The sequence below is a fragment of the Tamandua tetradactyla genome, chromosome 4 (genome assembly GCF_023851605.1).
Source record: "Tamandua tetradactyla isolate mTamTet1 chromosome 4, mTamTet1.pri, whole genome shotgun sequence".
NCBI lineage: Eukaryota > Metazoa > Chordata > Mammalia > Pilosa > Myrmecophagidae > Tamandua > Tamandua tetradactyla.
This window is the reverse complement of record NC_135330.1, coordinates 29908981-29932072: the sequence shown is the minus strand read 5'-3', so window position 1 is coordinate 29932072 and position 23092 is coordinate 29908981. Positions and strand designations below refer to the sequence as shown.

Below are 23092 nucleotides of genomic sequence, written 5' to 3'. Positions count from 1 at the left end.
AGGTATTTAAGAAAATCCAGGAATAAATAGCCTGTATACTTACATTACATTTAATGTAAACCATAATGTTTTATATTACCTTTTTTATAATGCCATCAAAATGTAAAGATGAAAAATTCCAATTCTAGTTAATCTGAACCTGCCAGTATCAGAGGAAGTATCAGTAGAATTCCCTTTCAGGCCAACATATATATATATTTATGTTTCTATTTTTATTCAAACATATTTTCCTAGACTCATATCTTCCTTCTCTGAAAATGCTTCACAGCCCTTAGTTTTCTGACATTTGACATTGACATCTAGGTTTAACATCTAGGTGAAATATATTGATGAAAAACACCAAAACCAGATAAAATTAGCTTTGCTTTCCATTAAGTGCGATTTCTTTCTTTTCTTTTAGATCACTGTGTCCACTACTATGATCTTCGTAACACTAAACAGCCAATCATGGTATTCAAAGGACACCGAAAAGCAGTCTCTTATGCAAAATTTGTGAGTGGTGAGGAAATTGTCTCTGCGTGAGTATTATTACCCTCTTCAGGGATTGGGTTTTAACTACAGAATTCTGTCATAATTTATCCATTTTAAGATTATTGTTTGTGTATGTAAAGAATAATACTGGAATGTATACACATTCTCTTAAATAGTAATAGCTTTGTGTAACCTTCTTAATTAAAGTAGATGTTCACAGTAGTCTCTATTCTTTATGATTTTGTCATTTGCAAATAAAATTCTGAAAATACTAAGTTTTAATTAGCTCCCTAATCTAACACTTCTAAGTTTATTGCATTTGAACTTAAGATTGTATTTAAACTGCTGCTTCTCTTTAAGAAAAACACTTAATATAGAAAACGAAAAAGAATGGAAAGCATTTTATTTTATTTATTGATGTCAATATGTTATTTGTATATCTCAATTACAATACAGTAGTATTATTTTGGGTTTTAAATGATGTTTGGTTAACTTACATGCTGGCATGTTATTTGATCTCCCTTATGAGTTAATGGTAAGCTTTAAATATTTTGAAGGGATCTTTCTAAATATGGACCACTTATACTACACATATGTTAGTATTTTGAGAAGTTTTCTGAAATAGAATTATAAGTTGAGCTTTTAGTTGTCTTTCATATTTGAAGTTAATAAGATGTTAACCTGGTAAACAAATCTGAATTGCTTAAAAAAATTAGTTGCCAAAACTTTTCTACTAACAAAAGCAGTCTATTCTTTTGTTACCCATTTTGCTGTTCCCTCCATTTTATATAATCCTAGTAGATACCCATTATTAATTTCTTTCTAACTTAGTCACATTTACTATTCTTCTGAAGCTTACTGATAAAAATTTTGTTTTATTTTTCACTTAGTTTTTTGCCTCTTTTAGATGATTATTAATGCCAGTGCCTTATGCTTAATATCAACCCCCACAGCTGCCTTCACTCTGGTTGCTATAGAGAAGAACTTGGTTATTTGAATTGATGTAGTAAGATGATTTGAATTGATTTAGCCAGTAACTTTAATTTAGTTACCTAAAAGGTATCTAAAACCTTTTAGTTAATTTAAATTTATTTAATTTGGTTACCTAAAAGGGAAAAACAACATGAGGAACTGAACTTGCCAAGGGAAGGTAAGATAGATAATTAGTGGACATGTAATTTATATTTCCATCAGTTTGTTTTCCTTGTTAGTTTTATAAATCATTGATTTTTTTTTGGGGGGGGGGGCAGATTTGGACCCTAGAAGTATTTAGAATATATAAAATCCATCCAGAAGTATATTTGAAATATTGAAAAGTAATATATCTATACGATTCCATACGGGTTCTGTGCACTGGAGTAACTTTCCAGAAACCTATGACCTCCAGATGGGTTCGTGGTCCAGATAAGTCCTGAAACCTAGCCCAGCCTCTCTGGAACATCAGATAATTCCATCTCCCTACCTCATATTAGTGACAGCCCCTTCCAATATCAAAAATTTAGAATTGCCATAGCCCAGACACCCCTAAAGAGAGAGATGGAAAGATCAAAGGTGATGGTGGAATTATACAGAAAAGATAGGATTTAACAAGTGAATATGAATGCTGAATCATTAAATTGATATATCTTTTAGTCTCCAGTATTTTAGAGCACTAGAAGTAAAAGTAGGTTTTTCTGAAATATCTTCTACACTAAGTGTGGTGTTGTGCTTTGGAATTTATAGCTTTTTTGTATATATGTTATTTTTCACAAAAAGAGAAGGGAAAAAATATTAATTCCTTCTAGCCTCCTATATTCTGGAGCAGCTCGAAGGGAAAATCTGAGAGGATCACATAGAAGCCCAAGACAAACTGAGATCTGTCCTGTAACTACTTGTTGAAGAGTACTTTGAAAACTATTGCTTTTTTATTTCTTTACTTTGTATATATGTAATACTATACAATAAAAATGTTTAAAAAAAATAAATGGCCAATAAACAAATGAAAAAAATAATATGTCATATAAACAAATAAATTAGTAATGTAATAAAAACAAAATAAGAATATTAACACAATATAAATTAAAATATATTTTAAAATATAGACTAAAAGCATAAGTCAAGTTAAATCTTGGTTCCACTATTTTCTAGCTGTGGCATCTTTGAAATATTCTTTAACTTCTAAACCTTAATTTCCTCACATCTAAAATGCTAATAAAATAATAGTACTTATTTTGTGAGTCTTTAAATAGAATAAGCATAGAAAATATTGAGCACAGTGCCTCGTTCAGTAAATGTTAAGAGAAAATATGACTTATTGCATAGTAATAAATATAAAAATATTGTAAAAGATACAAAATAAGTTGTTGGAATCCAGAAAAAGGCTGTTTACAAAGTAATATGTATACAGTGATCTAATTATTAAAACAAAAGTTAGAGACAGACACAAATTTGATCTTTTGCTAAAGTTCTAAGACTATCTCTGCATGAAGAAATTAGCTGTGCTTTTTATATATAGTTATTTTTTGCTAAGTACTGTATTTGCATATTCTTTCTGTAAGGTAAACTACTTTATATATACCATGGAATCGTTCATAATATCCCATCGTAGCTTAGGGATGACTAAACTGAAAATGCTTCATATTCAATGTAGCTGTATAATTCAACATTTGAAAACCAAATCAAATTAAGTGGAACAAACGCATCAGTGAAATTAATCACAACTCCCAATAAAGCTCTCATTGATTGTGGTGGTATGGTGGTAATGATGCCTAAGATTTTTGAGTACTTCTTATATGCTGAGCACTTTTGAAATCGTTTTAAATGAATTAATTTATTTAATCTTCATAATGTCTTATAGGATTCATGTAATCCTTGAGGTAGGCATCACTATTTTTCACTTTTAACTGATGAAATAACTGAGTTCATTGAGGTTTCATAACTTGCTAAGATCAAAAGCAAATTTATGGCAGATTGAACGTTGTAACTCTGACAATTTTTCTCTACAGTGTGCATTTTTAACCACTAAACTGCATTGCCTCTAAATAGTAGTGATGAGTTTTAGGCTCTAAAATCTTCAATGCATTTGTTTTGTGCTTGCCCCAGATCAACAGACAGTCAGCTAAAGCTCTGGAATGTGGGGAAACCATACTGTCTACGTTCCTTCAAGGGTCATATCAATGAAAAAAACTTTGTAGGCCTTGCTTCCAATGGAGATTATATAGCTTGTGGTAAGTGAAACCATCTTTTCCAGAAACTTTTTAATAGGCATCTGGTCAGTAAAGTTGAATTCAATGGAAATAAACTTCATACAAAGTCAGAAGATAGCATAACAGCTTGATGATGCTTCAGCACTGTGAATTTTCCTAGGATTGTATTAGATAAACATTAGTCCTTCCCTCTTTTATTGAACACAATCCTAATGACATGAAATAGCATAACATTGTTAAATGAGTTTTGTGGTTGTTCTCCATTATAGCATAATTTCTACAGATATTATGTCAAAGAAAATATTATTTTCTGCTAATAATAATCATAATATTTTTTTGTGTGCTGTATGATGGGGTCACATTTCATTGTTTTTCCATATTAGTATCCCATTATTGCAGCATCATTTGTTGAATTTTGTTTGTTTATTTTGCTTGTTTGTTTTTTGGGAAGTGCATGAACCAGAAATCGAACCTAGTTCTCCCATATAGCAGGTGAGAATTCTATGGCTGACCTATCCTTACACCCCCAGTAATCCTGATTTTTGAGACATTATTTGTCTTCTTAAGCTTGATATTTATTTCCTCCTATCTGGTGATGTCTTACTTTATACAGGCAGGTAGCCTGTCTGTATAACTTTGTTACGTAGTCTATTTTAGGGCTTTTATTGTTGATAATTTATACGAATTTAAATCAGAAGTAGAAAATCAAATTTGATACTCTTCAAATACTCTGATATATCTAATGCTGGAATATATGACCATTTATCAGTACTTTCAAATGGATTGGCCTGTATTTAGTAAAATTGACCCTCTCCACAGGTATATGAGCCTAAGCACTGACAAAACAAATCCTCCTGCACAGTTATTTTATCTTGCTAGACTTCTCAAAAATATAGGTGCTAGGCCACTGATCTGATTAGAGTAATACCTTTCTTGGCAAATGGAAAATACATTTTATAGGCTGTTAAAATGCCTTCATACATGCTACAACTTTTTTTTCTTCGGATGGAAATCTTTTTAAATATAATTTAAGATTCTTGCTATAATAACAAATGTCTTGTTATATTGTAGACCTCTGCTATAAATGATTTCATATAGTAATTTCAGTCTAAAAATTATGAGTATTATCATTTAACAATTGATTGTTTCTTTGGATTAGTAAAATGTTGCTTTTGTCTATGAATCCTTTTTTCATGTGATTTCCCAAGGAGTAAAAGATTATTGACCTTTGAGCTAAAAATATGGGTGATGATAACTGTATGATTCTGAATTCTCCCATTCTAAAGAAATACGCATTGTGATTATTATTGTTTATTTTCAGGAAGTGAGAACAACTCTTTGTACCTATACTATAAGGGACTTTCTAAGACATTGTTAACATTTAAGTTTGATACAGTAAAAAGTGTTCTGGACAAAGACCGAAAAGAGGATGATACAAATGAATTTGTTAGTGCTGTATGCTGGAGGGCACTGCCAGATGGGGTAAGTTTATATATCTTTTTTTTCTACCTTGGTCTGTTATAATGCTTCATGTTTATTTTAAACAGTTTTTTTTTTAAGTTTAAAATATAGATTGATGTACAATATACCTTCTCTTTTTCTCTTAGTATTATGTTGCCAAAGAAAACAGGCATTTTAAATAGTAACTGAAATATCATTAATGGAAAAATATACTGAAATTGCTGTTTCTTCAGTACGTCTACAGCATCTTGTGCATATCTCTGTTATGGCCATTATCACATTGCCTCTTTCGTATCTGCCTCTCATGTAAGACTGTAAATTCATCCAGAGAAACCACACTGTGTCTCTTTTTCCTTAAGGATCACATTTGGTCAGTGCTCAGGAAACATTCATTTGAACTGGTATTTTTTAATATGAGAGGAAAATTTGGTGTAAGTAAAGGGGAATGACCTATATTTGCATCTATGTAAATAAGTACTATTCTAGGATAAAATTGTTCTGTACAAAATATATTTATATAAGAATATTTAAACACATTTAATTTTTTGATGGTGAAGTTGCCTTCTAGGTTATAAAAAAGTTTCCTCAACTTTTCACTTGGTAGTCATACTTTCTAAAGTACAAGCTTTCTCATAAGTTATATGAGAAAGTAATTGTTTTTATTATCTTTAAGTACACATTATTCAGTCATTGTTGTTATCTTTTTAAAAATAATTCTTTAGGTCCTTACTTGGTTGATTCTGTTTTTGAAATGAGAAATTCTGATTTGATGAGTAATTTAAGATATCTGCCTTCTGGGTACAGTTTAATTTAAATTAGATATATTCCATTGTTATCATGTTTTAAATCCTATGGCTCAACTTCCAGTTGTGGTAATGAAACTAAGTAATTTAGACCAACCCTCCCACTGAGTAGAAATAGAGAAGTTGGAAAACAAAGAAGATAGCCTTTAGCAATGAGAGGAATCTCCTTGTTCAAACAGTTGAAGGCCTTGAAGTGAAGAACTGAAGATTTCAGCAGTCAGAAGGAAGAATATCTGTCTCTACTTCAGCCAGCCAGCGTCTCCAGAGGAATTTGACTTCATCTTCTTCAAGTTTCCAACTTGCAAACTGCCATATGGAATTTGGAATTGCCAGTCCCACATTCATGTGAGCCAGTTCCGGTAACAAAGCTCTTAATGTTTACACACACATATCCTTTTGGTTTTGTTTCTATGGAGAACTCTGACTAATAAGGCACAATAAAAAATAGAGACTTAGAAAAAAACAATTCACGAATAAAACCAGTGTAAACAATAGAGAGTACAAACAAAAGCACAGCAGCTCTGGATATTAGAGTTTTTATACACAGCTTGAAAATAACCATTCAACCATTCTCATAAGGTGAAAGACAAGACTGAAAACTTCAGCCAGAAACTGGAAACTATTTTAAAATGGAAAATCCTAAAACTGAAAAATAAATAAATAAAACTGAAAAAATAAAATTACCGAAACTAAGAACTCAGTGTATAGGTTGAATAGCAGGTAAAACATAGTTGAGGAGAGAACTGGTAGGTAACTTAAGAGAAAATATACAAAAGGAAGCATGAAGAGACAAAATTATGAAAAATTAGAGAAGAGAGAGGATCAAGTAAGAAAATTTATCAGATTCAATAGGAGACCTAAAAAGAGAGAAGAGAAATAATGTAGCAGAAGCAAATATTTGAAAGGATTATTGGTGAAAACTTTACAATGTTTATGAAAGACATAAAAGCAGAGATTTAAGGATTTTCGAACCCCAGAGTAATGAATAGCTAGAAATCTACACTGTAAGTAAAGGTTTAACTGTAGGCCTGCCTCAAAATCTTACCTTGGGGCTCCTTTCTTGTTAATATACCGAGCTGAGACAGCTATAGAATGTTATGTGCTAGGAGCTGGTTCTCTCTTATGTTTAATATGAAGCCCCATTTGTGGGACTGTATCTGGACTGAAAGAACTGTGATTTGGCACACTGGACTCACATCTGTGCAAACTGAACAGTATAAGATTAGCTGGAAACCAAGGCACATCTCTGTTTTGAAGTGAACCACATATACTACAGCTTTGTCCCTCACAACTCTACCATACTATTTGTGTAGGTAAAGGGTAGGAATAGGTCCAAGAAGCTGGGCATGTAAATAGTTGAGTAGCCTCCTGATGAGTTTGAAATTTCTGTGTCTGTCAAATTCCCTATCCTATATCCTTCTAAAAACCTGAATAACTTAGTATGAGATTGAACCCTGTTGTGTTTAATCCTATGACCTTTGCTGGTGTTGGGACCATCACACCTAGGCACATCATAATAAAACTGCTTAAAGTCAAAAAGGGAATTCTTAAAAAGCAGCCAGGGGGAAAAATGTTTTGAAAGGAACCTCAATTAGACTGTTAGTTAACTTTTCAGTGAAATAATGGAAGCCAGAAGATAGTGGATTCACACCTTGAGTGTGTAAAGGAAGATACCTGCCAACTTAGAATTCTGTATCCACTGAAAATCTCTAAAGTAAAATAAATATGTTTTCAGATAAATAAAAGCTGAGTAACTTGCTATCAACAGATCTACACTGAAGTAAACCTTAAAGGATATTCTTAAGGCAGATGGAAAATGATTCCAGATGAAGGTCAGAAATCATAAAGGAATGGAAAGCAGTGAAAATAAATAATGCAGTAAATCTAAATGCTTATTGACTATGAAAAACAGTAATGCCTTGTCGGGTTTAAGAAATATATAAAATTAATTTCTTAATAATAATGGCATATAGGTCAGAAGTAGGATAAACATGATAAAAATGTGCTGTAGTCCTTGCCTTGTTAAGGAAGAGGTAAAAGTATCAATTCATATTAGACAGCTAAGGATACATTTTGTAAATTTTAAGATTTCCTTTAAAATTAGGGATTCTTAAAGTTTGTATCCCCCCTCCTTGCCCATAACCAGTAATATCAGCATTCCCTGGAAACTTGCTTTATTTTACAATAAAAAAAAGAATTCTAAAACTCACTTCATTACCATATCAGTAAGAGTTTTCCATAGAAACAGAACCAACTATATATATATATATATATATGGAGAAAAAGAGATTTATTTTAAGAAACTGGCTCATGTTATTATGAGGGCTGGCAAGTCTGAAACCCAGAGGACAGGCTGGAAGGCTGGAAACCTAGGCAGGAGTTAATACTATAGTCTTGAGAAAAAATTTCTTCTCCAGAAACCTCAGTTTTTGTTCTTAAGGCCGGCAACTGATTATGTGAGACACATCCACGTCATCAAGTGAATCCCCTTTACTTGAAGTCAGCTTCACTACCACATTTCTACAAAATATCCTCATAGCTACACCTCTTATTAGTGTTTGATTAAATAACTGGGTACTATAGCCTAGCTTAATCGACATGTAAAATGAACCATCGCAGTTACCATTCCAGATTTATATTGATACTGATTTTTGTAGGCCAGTCACTTTGACTAGCCATGATAAGTAACTTCCTTTCCTTATTGTAGATGAGGACAGACGATGTGGGAGACCTTTTTTCAGTTACCCAACAAATATTTATTATGTGATGGTCACAGTCTTAAACACTGGATATAAACAGTATACAAAACATTTAAAAAGTCCCTGTCCTTGTTTAACTTAACAATTTTTGAGGTGGGGGTAATAAGCAAAAGAAATAATTTATTATATTGAAAGGTGATTAGTGTATTGTAAAAACACAATGCAATAAGAAGTGGTTTAGGGATTTATAGTTTTCACTTGGTAATTGCAAAATGCCTCCTTAAATAGCTGAGTTAGAACAAAGATTAGAAGGAGGTGAAGAAATAAGCCATATTTAGATGTGGAAGAAGGGTAGTTCAAGTAAAGGAAGTAGTTCATAGGCTTTGGAGTAAGAGTTTGATTAATGTTCAAGGAATGGCAGGAAGAAGAGTGTTGCTGCTCTAGGTAGAGAGTACTAGGAGAGGATTTCAAAAAGATGATGAAGAGCTAGTTTTCATAGAATATTGTTCACCGTTGTAAGAACATTGGCAGTGAGTTGGGAGCCACTGTGAGATTTTGAACAAAGTAGTGACAATATCTGACTTTTTTTTCTAATCAGTTTGGCTACCGTGTAGAGAACAAACTAAGATATTAAAGGTGGAAGCAGGAAGACCAGTTAGGGCTCTCTTGCAGTAATTCAGGTGAGTTACAATGAGGTGAAAAGTCATCAGATCCTGTTCATATTTTGAAGGTGAAACCAATAGAATTACCAGTAGATTGCATATGGAGTAAAAAGAGAAAAGTCTTGGATGACACAAAGGATTTTTGCTCAAGCAACTTTGAGTGTTCTTGCTATTAATGAAGGTGGAGAAGTCTAGGAGTTGCTTTTGGGCTGTCGAAGTTTGGATGTTACTACAAAATTTAAGTGTAAATGTCAAGTTTGCGGTTCACAGGAGATTTATATGCTAGGGATATAAATTTGCTAGCTGACCAGATATGATATTTAAAGCAAAGAAACTGGATGAAATTTTTCCAAGGGAGTGTGTAATGAGAGACAAGAAGTGGCAGGAGAACCTTGCCTAAGGGCATTTCAAAGTTAAGTGATTTGGGGCAATGAGTAAGAATCAGCAAAAAGCCTGAGAAGGAGTAGGTGATCAATAATAGGAAAACTGATGCCTGTGAAACGAAGTGAAGAAAAATTTTCAAGGAATAGGGGTTGATCAGTCTTGTGAAGTGCTTCTAATACCTCAAGCAAGATGAGCAATGAAGTGCAAGCATTTTTGGTTACGTATAGGGACATAAAGCCTGGTTGGAGTGGTTTTAAGAAGAAAAGCCTTCCCTTTTCTTCTTTAAGAAAACTGGAGACAGTGAAGTATAGACAACTGTTTGAAGGAATAATAAGATAATACCATGTTTAATATCACCTGGATTCCTTTTTAAAGATATAAAATTAGTAGCTATTTCTAGAAAGACCAAACATTTGTCTTCCTATGTTATATTTCTATTTTGCCTAGTGTTGACCACAGGAAAGAGATCAATTAAGGACACTTATGAGATAGTTTAATTCAGTGATTTGAAAGTTTTCTTTTTAGTTTTTAGACAAACACAAAGAATTTGTATTAATCTACTATGTAAATTGGCAGCATTTACAGTACTGATTGTAAATAATTGAATATGCATTTTTATTTATGGCAGTGATTTAATCACAGGGAAAGAGTGAGGAATTAGGAATGGATGATAGAAGGGGCACAAATATAGATATACACTCCTAGCATAGTGTTTCAATCTCGCAAAAATTTAAGATATTTTCCAACAGACTTTAATTTTTGACTAACCTTCCCCCATCCCCACTTGCCAATAACCCAAATAGATATAATTTCCTTTTGGTGCCTTCTAGATGAAAATGAACCAATAATCCCCAACCCTGTTTAAACAGTCAGCCAGAAGCAAATCATAGGACTTACTTTTTTTTTTCTTCTTCTTCTTCAAGACCTTTTTTTCTACCATCCTGTACATAAATTTAAGAGAATGTTATATTAAGCCCTTTAAAATGTTCATCTATTTCACTGTAGCATTTATCATATTGTTCCTCATTTTATTTCACATTGCTTTTAAAATTAACAGCATGGTTCTCTTCTGCCACCCCACTTACCATGTGTTCTGTCTTCTTTTGTTTTAAAGTTCAGACTTTTTTTGTCCTTTGCCTCTTTTTTCTTCTTAATATTTTTCCTTTTCTAAAGGGCTTTCATTCAGTCATTTTAAGGTTTACTGATAGATTCCTCTGTCCTTTGTGCTATAAAACTAATGGCTCTAGGATTTCTGCCACCTAAATGACACAACCTTTGATACCATATTTAATTTCTTTTTCTGACTCTACTTCCTTGACATATACCCTATAACTTATTTGACCTCTTGACCAGATATAGCCAACTTTTGCTACCTCATGCTTACTGGAAAACAGCCTTTATCTGGATTAATAAAACCTATAGATAATCAATAGTCTGTATCAACTTTACTTTGTAGATACTCTGTTTACTCACAACTTCTAACAAGTGTTCATATGGACTAGCATAAATTGTTTTCTTCATTTCATTGCACCTAATTTTCCTTTGGAAAGAGCAGTGTGTAACCAAACAGGTAATAGGTGATATGGTCTGGATAACTCATTAACTAATTATCTTTTAACTAATTTAGATTGATTTCAAGCATTATTTTTAACAAGTTTATCTTAAGACAGTATAGAATCAGAATGAATCTCCTCAGCTAGCACTTTGAACTCTGCAGAAGGAGGATCTTGAAACATTTCTGTTATATATACATTTACATACGTGTATGTTTTTTGATTACCCCTACATTAGTTCATTAGTCAAACGAAATACACGGGCATTTTAGAGAAATTTAAAGAAAGCAGAATTTGCAAGGAAAATAAAAAGTAGCTATTTACACTTTCCCAGAAATAGCCAGTATTAACATTTTAGTGTAAATTAGTCTTCATGCAATTTTTCCATTCATATAGGTATCTCTTTTTACATGAACTTGAATATTTTATATTTTATATATTCCCTTTTTAGCTTTTTCATGAGCATTTCCATGTATAATTATTTTTTGAAAAGAGTATTTCAATGGCTGTATATTATTCTATTGCCATAATGGGTTTAACCATTCTGTTGTTAGTTATGTCAAGTTGATGACTTTTTACTAGTGTGAATAATGCTTCAGTGAACATCTTTGCAATAAATCTTTGAATTTCTATTTAATTCTTTTTTTTTTAATGCTGTATGGTGGAGGCCACATTTCATTCTTTTTTCATGTGACTGTCCTATTATTGCAGCACCATTTGTTGAATTTTTATTTTTATTTTTGTGGTTTTTGGAGGGGGAAAGTACATGGGTCGGAAATCAGACCTGAATCTCATGCATGGCAGGTGAGAATTCTACCACTGAACTACCCTTGCATGACCTTCTATTTAATTCTTTAGATTAGAAGCATAAGACTTATCCTGTTAATTTAAGAGCTTTAAGGCGTTTGATTCATATTGATAGATTGCCTTCCAGAAACTATTTTCATTTGCTCTTGCAATGATAGAGTACAGGAGTTCAGTTACACCACGCTCATAGTACATGGAATATAATACAAATATCTTAGCCAGTTTGATGTAGAGAAAAAGATCTTACTTTAATGTGAGTTTATAAAATTGAACATATTTTAGATTTATTAGGTATTTCCACAACTGATTTTTTTAAATGTTAACTTTTTAATAAATTGTGTACCTGTATCACTGAGAGTTTTTTTTATAACCATTACTTGAAAGAAAAACAAATGCAACTGAGATATTATAATAATCATGGCCTTTAGAAATTTAGTATTAGTAATTCTGATTTATTCCACTATCGCCTACACTCCACACCCACCTTGAAAGTAATGGTAATGGTATAAAGCTATACAAACTAAGGTAAATTTAAGACAATATTCTTTATTCTTTATTTCTGTCATATCTTTTTTACCATCACTGCTTTATTTTAGAGACTGGAGTTAGATAAAGGGGAATATTAATATGTTCTATGTCTATGGATCCTTCTGTTCCACGACTCTTATCTGAAACCATTGGAATAAAATGTTAAGTGATTCAGGAATGCAGATGTCTTTGTTCCTGAATGATTATGCTTATGTAAAAGACACAATATTTTTGCTGGGGGCACTTCCTGAATCCATACTAACTCCTGCTGAGGCTACAGGTTATGCTCCTCATTGTTTTATTGGTTGTGAACCACATCATATATACTTCTCTAGTCTTAGGTGATCAATTCTAAATGGATATCTTTTGGCGAAAGGCAAGGTTTTTAATGAACAGTTAAGGTTCCCTTAGCCCTCAAAAAAGTGACAAAAATCATTCCTCTGTCTTTAGAAAAACCATTGGTCATTATGGGTGAGTATTTCCTTTTTGTGTCTTGATACTTCAGGAATCACATAAAAATTTCTCTTGCTCTCAAATAAGTGGTCAAAATTACAATATCTCTAAATTCTCTCCCCTGAAACCAAGCCCAGCAAAACTTGACTTGGAAATCTATCAGCTCATGGTTCCTATCCTTTAAAAATATTTGCTAATGAATTAATATACCTTGTTACTATAATTTGTGCTTGTGTCTTGTATCCTATCCTAAACTCCTTTTAGAAAGTCATTATAATGTAGTGATTAAGAACAAACACTCTGAAACCAGGCCACCTAGGTTAAATCTCAGCTTTTCCAGGATGTATCACCTTGCACAAGTTCATTCAGCTCACTGTGCTTTGATTTCCTTATCTGTAAAGTCCTAATGATAATAGAACCTAACTCTTGGGGTTGTTATAAAGTTAAAATGAATTAATATAAATAAAGTGTTTAGAATAGTTTTGGGCTCATAATAAGCAATATATAAGTGTTTGCTGTTATCCTCATTCATTTTTAAACTACCCTAGCACTATGCAACTTCTGTGCATATATGCATAATTAATATATAATTTTTACAATGAATATTATGACCTCTCAAACTTGGGTTATCTTGTTTTTGCATAGTTAGTTAAGTAGTACTTAGATGCAGCCAAAGAAGAGATGGCATAGAGGTGACAAATACTTCTGGTATCTAGTAGACCAACTTAACTCAATAGTGATATTAAGACTATATCAATTTGAAGATAGCTATTTTTCCTGACTTGAGCTGTTCATATGTACCTATGTAATTATTTCAGAATATCTTGGGATAGAATCTCTAGGCTTTTACCTTTATTCGGAAGCAACAAACATTGAAAATATGTGCAACTCCAGCAGAATAAGTCTTTATTTTTGACTTAATATTTTCATGTTAGATTTAAAGCAAGTTACTTCTTTCCTTTCTCTGTTGCATTAGCACTAGTTCACAATTCAGTCTTCTCTCAAAAAAAAAAGGTAATATATCTAGTTTTTATCTAAAAAATAGTCATCCTTCTATGACTTCTTATTGAACACTTGGCATATAAAGGCATTGTATTGCCCTAAACTAGGAAAGCACATTTGAGAAAACTTATAGTACTATAGTCCAGTCTGCTTCCATTAAAGCACAAAAGACAGCTATGTTTATATATTGGTTCCCAAGCCTGATTGATTATCAGAATCACCTGGGGATCTTTCAACTAGCTCTATTCTTAGCCTCATGAATCTGGGAAGGGGATAGAAATCGGTAATTTGAAAAGTTCACCAGATCCCCTTGGGAAATCTTATGAACAGTTAAGTTGGAAACAAATGAAATTATGTAAGTGGTTTGTTATACGCAGTAACCAAGGCCTAAATGTTTTCAAACATCTGCTTAAGAAAAAGAGTAATTATAATGGTGAATATCTAATACATGTTAGACTTGACTGTTCAATACCCACTTCAGGAAGAAAAACAAACTAAAGAAGTGCTAGGTTTTTTTTTCTTTAAGTAAAAAATTCTGCCTTACAATATCTTAATTTCCCATATTTGTAAGGTTAATTCTTACCTTGAGAATGAAGAAAGTTAACATTTTTCAGTGAACACAGAGAAGACAACATAAGAGCATCTTCTCTTCCTTTCTTCCCTCCTTTCTTCATTTCTGTTTCTTCTCTCCTTTTTATCAGTCCTTTCCTCTCTTCTTTCCTCTAGCTGGATGGTTTATAGCACTTTAGAAAATTTTCCTGACTGGAAGAGGGCCAATCTGAATGAACTTTTGTCTGTCTTGGGAGTGGAAGGAAAGAAGATTCTGGCCATTGGACCCTGACTTCCAGGAAGACTGTGCTCCCATCTCTTCCTAAGCGCCCCTCTCTTCCCTTAATTTCCAGATTGGAGGGGGCTGGGGAAATGAAAAAGGAAGGAAACAAGCGGGTGTGGAAAACTGAGGCAAAACTATTATTTACTTCACTCGATTACTATTAAGTGTAAATTTTTACTTGAGCATACTGTCCACTGCTATCTGGACAGTCTCAGAGAAAGTATTTGTGGTATTAATATTTTATGGTCAGTTTTATAATGAAATTAACAAAATATGCTTCATGGGGTCTGGTTGACATTTTAAATATTTCATTATTGTCATTTTTATACTATCTGTAATGAACTTTGACCTATACTACAATGGCTCTTAGATTTTCTCATTAAATGCTTTTTAAAAAATAGTTTTTATTCTTCTGAAGTATGCTAATTTCAAAACTTAGAACTGATACAAATCTTTAAGCTACTTAGATTTTTTGGTTTTTGGTTTTAGTTTTGCCATTTTTAAGAAAAAAAGGAAATACATATTATTTTCAGATGCATTCTGTATTATGCCACTAATCTATAAAATATCTTCATTATTACCCAACCATGCTTAAAAGCATTCAAGATATTTTGAGATGGGAATTTAATATTGGGTTTCTAAATGTTTATCTTTTTTTTTTAATTAATGAAACATAACCACATACAAACACAAACATTTTTACCATATGATCATTCCATTCTTGTTATATAATCAATAATTCACAATATCATCACATAGTTGTATATTCATCATCACAATCATTTCTTAGAACATTTGCATCAATTTAGAAAAAGAAAACAGAAAAAAATGATACATACCATACCCCTGACCCCTCCCTTTCATTGATTACTAGCATTTCAATCTACTAAATTTATTTTAACATTCTAAATGTTTATCTTTTTTTTTTTTTTTAAAGTCAGCTTACTTATTTATTTATTTTCCCATGGGCAGGCACCGGGAAACGAACCCGGGTCCTCGGGCATGGCAGGCAAGCACTCTTACCTGCTGAGCCACTGTGGCCTGCCCTAAATGTTTATCTTTTGATAGTTCTTACCAAGTTTCCATAGCAGTTGTGAAAGGAAACAAAGTAAATATTGCATATTATTTCTTTGACATAAACATTTCTAATATACTTTTAGGTATATAAAACACTTAGGATTTTTATGTCTTCCTAAAGAAATAACCCCTTTATGATTGTAAAATATCTTTTACTTCTGTTAATATTCCTTGTTCTAAAGTCTGCTTTCTCTACAATTAATTAAGCTGGTTGTATATTCCAAAATGTATGTAAAGGGGAAAAATCATTCTTTTCTAACTAAATAAAAATATTTTTAGTAATTACTTAAATCAAAATTAACCAGTGAAAATTAATTTTCTTGCTTACAAAACAAACAACAGTTGTTTTGTTGTAATAATTCAAACATATTCTATTTGGGGAAAAAACATATTTTTTGTATATTGCTTCTAGTAAAGTCTTACATTAACTCCTGTTGTTCTCATGAAGATATCCTCCTATATTGTTGTGTTCCTTATAGAGGTATGTGCCTTTCATTTCATATTTCATATCCCATCATTTCTTAAATCCATTTTGTCCAGTCTTTTTCCAACTAGAGCTGCCATTGGCTGTTCCCAGGATAGTAGAAAAGTTATTACTCTTGAGCATAGGTATGATTTGATTATGTAGATGAAAGAAAATTTAATCTTATAATTTTTATAATGAAGCCATTTAATTTTGTGCCTGTTTGCATTAGTCTTTGTTACTGTAAGCAGATTAATTGGGTGAAAATATACATTCTTTATTTTAATTGTGATAGTCAAAACAATAGAAAAAATGAAGAAAATGAATATAAATCTTTGAATCAAAGGAAAAAGTGCTTATACATTGTTGAGAATTAAATAGGAAGTTATATTGCTTATAGGTGGCATATAGTTTATCTTCCTTTTTTATTCAGTGTGACAATCTCTGACTTGAGAGAGGAGTATTGAAGTCAGCAGTTATAACTGTGTATTTTTTTTTTCTCCTTTTAGATCGTTAGTTTTTGCCTTATATATTTTGATGCACTGTTTAGGTGCATACATTTAGGATTGTTAGGTCTTCTTGGAGAAATAACCCCTTTATCATTGTATAATGTTCCTCTTTATTCCTGGTAATATTCCTTATTTCTGAAGTCTGCTTTCTCTAAAATCAGTATAGCTACTTCAGCTTTCTTTTGATTAGTGTTTGCATGATATATCTCTCTCCATCCTTTTACTTTTAACCTATCTATATCTTTATTTTTAAAGTAGGTTTCTTATAACTTATACTTGGGTCTTGCTTTTTGATCCTGTCTGATAATCTCTCCCTTCTAAATAGTGTATGATTATTGGTAGGTTGGATTAAATCTGCCATTTTCTATTTGCTACCTATTTTTATCATTTATCTGTTTCTTTTCTCCACTTTTTCTGCCTTCTGTGGGTTTAATTCAACATTTTAATAATTACTTTTTATTCCCTCTGTGACTTATTATTTATATCTTTGTTTAAAATTACTTGTAGTGTACCAAAGACCCAGGTTTAATTCCCGGAGGCTGCCCATGCCAAAAAAAAAAGAAAAAATTTTTAATTGTGGTGGTTGTCCCGCAGTTTGCAATATATGTTTTTAAATAATCTGACTCTGTCTTCAAATAATGCTATTCTGCCTCAAATGTAGTATCTTATAACACTATCTTCCCAATTCTTCCCTACCACCTTTTGTGTATTTGTTATATATTTTACTTTTCCATATGGTATAAACATACAATGTGTTTTTATTTGCTTTAGTTATATCTTAGAGCGTTAAAATAAGTTATCTCTTAGAGCATTAAAAATAAGAAATGAACATTATTTTACCTTATTTTATTCCTGATACTTTTCATTTCTTTTTGTAAATCCAAGTTTCTGACAGCATCATATACTTTCTACTTGAAGAACTTCCAAGAACTTCCCATAACATTTCTTGTACAGTAAGTCCATTGGCAGTGCAGTCTCTCAGTTTTTCCTTCTCTGAGAAAAATCTGTATTTATCCTTCATTTTTTGAAGGAATTTTGCTAAGTGTAGAATGTGGAGTTCACAGCTTTTTCTTTTAGTACCTTAAAGGTCTTAATACCCCTTGTCTTTTTTATTCGCCTGGTTTCTTATGAGAAGTCTGCTGTAATTTCTATACTTGTTCCTCTGTAGGTTGCGTGTGCCTTTTCCTCTCTTACTGCCTTCAAGATTTTCTTTTTGTTTTTGATTTTTAGCATTTTCTATATGATATGTTGAATTGTGTGTATTTCTGATATTTGTCCTAATTAGTGTTCTCTGAAGTTCTTGAGTGTTTGGTTTAGTGTCTGTCATTAATTTTTTTTTAAATAATCAAACATTATTTCTTTAAATATATCACCTTCCGTATTCCCTCTTCTAGGATTTTGATTATGCCCATTTGATATTATCCTACAATTATTGACTACTCTCTTCTGCATTGTTTTATTCTTTCACTCTTTTTTTTCCCACTGTTTTCGGTTTGGGTAATTTCTGCTCTTCAGTCTTCTTATTTTCTTGATTGTGTCAAATCCAGCAATAGCATCATAGGCATTGTTCATCTCTGTTACTCTGATTCTGATTTTTTGTTAGGTTGTAAAACTGCTGAAATTACATATCTGATCTTGTGCATTGTTGGCCTTTCCTATTAGTCAGTAGCATATCAATTATAATTATTTTGCTTCTAATAGTTTCAATATCTCTGTCATAATGAGTCTGATTTAGTGATTGTTTGTCTTTGCAGCATTTCTTTTCTTCCTACATTTCTGAATGCCAGTAATTTTTGGTTAAAAGCCAGATATGCTGTATACAGGAGAAAATAAGGTAAATAATTTTTAGTCCTGAAAGTAAGCACACCTTTCCTTCTGCTAGGCCTTCAGTATGGTTCTTATGTTAATGCAGTCATGATTTGTATTGTGTATAGTTGTTGTTGCTATGGCTACCCTCAATATAACACAAGTTTCAAATCTTCCTAGAGATACTTTTTGTTTAGGGTATGGGCTACTTTGTCAGGGGTTTTTCTTAGTGTATTCTCCACTTGACTTTGGTTCTTCATGCTTCCCACAAAGCATCTGTCACTTGCAATAGCCCTTGTTATATTTCTTTTTCAGTGATTATTTATGTGCTGTGCAGGGTAGATGTTCTCTGATATTCTGATTAAACCTCAATTTAAATCAGGTTTTATGAACCTAGGTCATGGAGGGGTGGACTTCATAATTGCTTCTGTCCTTTCTCCAAATAAAATTCTAGACATAGTATATGTTCCTGCCCCTCCATCAATGGTAGTATGTTTTTTATTCCTAATTACCCACCTCAAGTGCGATGATTTTCAAACATTGCCTTCAGGGTACAGGTTTTTTGTTTGTTTGTTTCCCCTTTTGCCTGCTGGCTAATCCTTTTGTTCTGTCAGAGACACAAAAGTAGTACATCTGGATGGCGTTTTGGTGTAGTGATTGTTTGTCTCCTCTACTAGTCTCCTCATCACCACATGGGGACTTTCTCAGGAGTCTGTCCAGTCTTCCCTGGCGTAGTTCATAGTTGAAAGCCTACAAAAGCATGAGACCCCCTCCAGTGTGTATAGCCCACAGGGGCTTTATACTCTTCTGTTGACCCACACTCAGCCTTTAGCAATTCATTTAAAATTTATAGCTGAATCTTCCTACAGGTTTATCCAGCTGCATCAGTGCCAGGTAAGCTAATGTCCAGGTAATGTTTCACCCTGCAGACACCTGTCTCTCCACAGATTTCATTTTGCTTGTTATTTCACTTGACTAATGGATTAAAAAAAAATGTCAAAATTTACATTTGTCCAGCTTTTTTCTTGTAGAAAGGATGGGAGCAATGCTCTTTCCTAATCTCCATTTCTGAACTCAGTCTTCTACTTTTTAACACTGGTATTATTTCTACAGATATAAATGTGAGGATTTTTTTTTCTTTTATTTATTTTTTAATGGTCATTCCATTCTACATATATAATCAGTAATTCACAATATCATCACATAGTTGCATATTCATCATTATGATCATTTCTTGGAATATTTACATCTATTCAGAAAAAGAAAGAAAAAGGAAACAGAAAAAAATCATACATACCTGTGCTGGTTTGAAAGGAAGTATGCCCCCTAGAAAAGCCATGTATTGGTCGAAATCCCATTTCATAAGGGTAGAATGGTCTCTGTTCAATACTGTATGTTTGAAACTGTGATCGGATCATCTCCCTGGATGATGTGGTTTAGTCAAGAGTGGTTGTTAAACTGGATTAGGTGATGATATGTCTCCACCCATTTGGGTGGGTCTTGATTGGTTTACTGGAGTTGTATAAAAGAGGAAACATTTTGGAGAAAGTCCCTTTTTGGTAGAGCCACGAGAAAGCCAGTAGACACCGCCATGTTCACCATGTGCCCTTCCAGCTAAGAGAGAAATATTGAACGTCGTCGGCCTTCTTGAACCAAGATATCTTTCCCCGGATGCCTTAAATTGAACATTTCTATAGACTTGTTTTAATTGGGACATTTTCTTGGCCTTAGAACTGTAAACTAGCAACTTATTAAATTCCCCTTGTTAAAAGCCATTCCATTTCTGTTATATTGCATTCCAGCAGCTAGCAAACTAGAACAATACCATGCCCCTTACCCCCCCTTCATTGATCACTAGCATTTCAATCTAAATTTTATTTTAACATTTGTTCCCCCATTGTTTATTTTTATTCCATATGTTTTAGTCGTCTGTTGATAAGGTAGATAAAAGGGGCATCAGACGCAAGGTTTTCACAGTCACACATCACATGGTGAAAGCTGTATCATTATACAATCATCTTCAAGAGACATGGCTACTGGAACCAGCTCTACATTTTCAAGCAGTTCCCTCCAGCCTCTCCATTACATCTTGACTAACAAGGTGATATCTATTTAATGCAGTAGAATAACCTCCAGGATAACCTTTCGACTCTGTTTGGAATCTCTCAGCATTGACACTTTATTTTGTCTCTTTTCACTTTTCCCCCTTTTGGTCAAGGATGTTTCTCAACCCCTTGATGCTGAGTCTCAGCTCATTCTAGAATTTCTGTCCCACATTGCCAGGAAGGTCCACACCCCTGGGAGTCATGTCCCACGTAGACAGGGGGAGGGCAGTGAGTTTACTTGTTGTGTTGGCTGTAGAGAGAGACCACATCTGAGCAACAAAAGAGGTTCTCTTGGGGGTAACCCTTAGGCCTAATTTTAAGTAGGCTTGACCTATCCTTTGTGAGGTTAAGTTTCATATGAACAGACCCCAAGATTGGGGACTCACCCTATAGCTTTGGTTGTCCCCACTGCTTGTGAGAATATCAAGAATTCAACTTGAGGAAGTTGAATTTTCTCCCATTCTCACCATTCCCCGAAGGGGATTTTGCAATTTACTGTTCAAATCATTCTGGCATTTATCAGGGCATCACTCTGGACAAACCAACAAAATCTCATGCCCTACTCAAGGTTCCATGTACTTATGGTGTTCAATTAAGCTGTCTACATAAGTTATGTTAGGAAATGCACTAGTCAAAATATAGATTTTGTACCAAATAAACATTTTTTTCTTTATTACGTAAGTTGTGAGTTTAGAACAATCCTGTGTAAAATACAGGATTCCCATGCGCTCACCCACCAACAACTTAAATTGCTTGAAACATTTGTTACAATTGATAGCATATTTTTATAATTATACTATTAAATTCCACAGTTTAACTTAAGGTTCCCTGTTTGTGTAGTATAGTTGCATAGAATTTTTTAAGTTTTTCTGTTACCATATGTACAATCCGACATTATCCTTTTAATCATATTCAGATATATATTTCAGTGTTAATTGCATTCAAAATGTTGTGCCACCATCACCACCATCCATTACAAAAACATTTTCATCATTCCATATAGTAACCCGATGCATAATAAGCCTCAACTTCCCATTCCCTATCCTCACCCCATCACCTGATAACCTATATTCTCGAGTCTGAATCTGTGAGTTTGTATATTATCATTATTTCGAATCAGTGAGATCATACAATATTTGTCCTTTTGTGTCTGACTTATTTCACTCAAGATGATGTCTTCAAGGTTCATCAATGTTATCACATGTATCAAACCTTCATTCATTTTTAGGGCTGAATAATATTCCACTGTATGTATATATTATATTTTATTTATCCATCCATCAGTTGATGGACACTTAGGTTGCTTCCATGTTTTCAAAATTGTGAATAACGCTGCTATGAACAACAGTGTACAGATATCTATTTAAGTACCTCTGTCAGTTCTTCTGGGTATATACCTCATAGTGGGATTGCTGGGTCATATAGTAGTTTTATACTTAGCTTTCTGACATACTGCCAAACTGTCCTCAACAGCAGCTGCACCATTTTACATTGCCACAACCAATGAAGGAGTGTTCCTGTTTCTCTATATCCTCTATAACACTTGTTATTTTCTGTTTTTTTAATAGCAGCCATTCTAATGGGTGTGAAATTACATCTTGGTTTGGTTTTGATTTGCATTTCTCTGATGGCTAATGATGTAGACCATATTTTTATGTACGTTCTGGCCATTTGGACAGATGTCTGTTCAAGTCTTTTGCCCATTTTTTAATTGGATTATTTGTCTTTTTGTTGTTAAGTTGAAGTTCCTGAATATATTCTGGATATTAGTCCTTTATCAATTATGTGGTTTCCAAATATTTTCTTATATTGTGTAGATTCTCCATTTACTTTCATGATAAAGTCCTTTAAGAAACAAAAGTTTTTAATTTTAATAAGGTCCCATTTATCTGGGTTTTTTTTTTCTTATGTTGGTTATGCTCTGGCTGTAAAGTCTAAGAAACCATTGCCTAATTCAAGGTCCTGAAGGATGCTTCCCTAAGTTTTCTTCAAGGAGTTTTATAGTTCTATCCTTTATACTAAGGTCTTTGATCCATTCTGAGTTGATTTTTGTGTATGGTGTGACATAGGGGTGCTCCTGTTTTATGCAAGTGGAGATCCAGTTTTCTCAGCACCATTTGTTGAATAGATTATTCTTTCCCAATTGAGTAATCTTTGCCACCTTGTCAAAAATCAGTTGGCCATAAATGTTAGGGTTAGTTTCTGAGCTCTCAGTTGTATTCTACCAGAATTCTCTGTCTTTCCTTGTCCAACATGCTGTTGTGTTTACTGTGGCTTCATAATAGCTTTTAA

At 33.0% G+C, this 23092-nt stretch overlaps 1 protein-coding gene across 7 annotated transcripts in view; it reads left to right on the top strand.

Moving 5' to 3' along the window:
• COP1 (COP1 E3 ubiquitin ligase) overlaps positions 1 to 23092 on the top strand; it is a 277716-nt gene that overhangs the window by 212503 nt on the left and 42121 nt on the right. For 5 of the 7 annotated variants that reach the window (XM_077157085.1, XM_077157084.1, XM_077157080.1 and 2 more), the window contains 3 exons: positions 401 to 518; positions 3553 to 3677; positions 4978 to 5138. In XM_077157085.1, the coding sequence (XP_077013200.1) occupies positions 401 to 518; positions 3553 to 3677; positions 4978 to 5138 (404 nt within the window). The other 2 variants (XM_077157083.1, XM_077157081.1) reach the window with 2 other exon arrangements.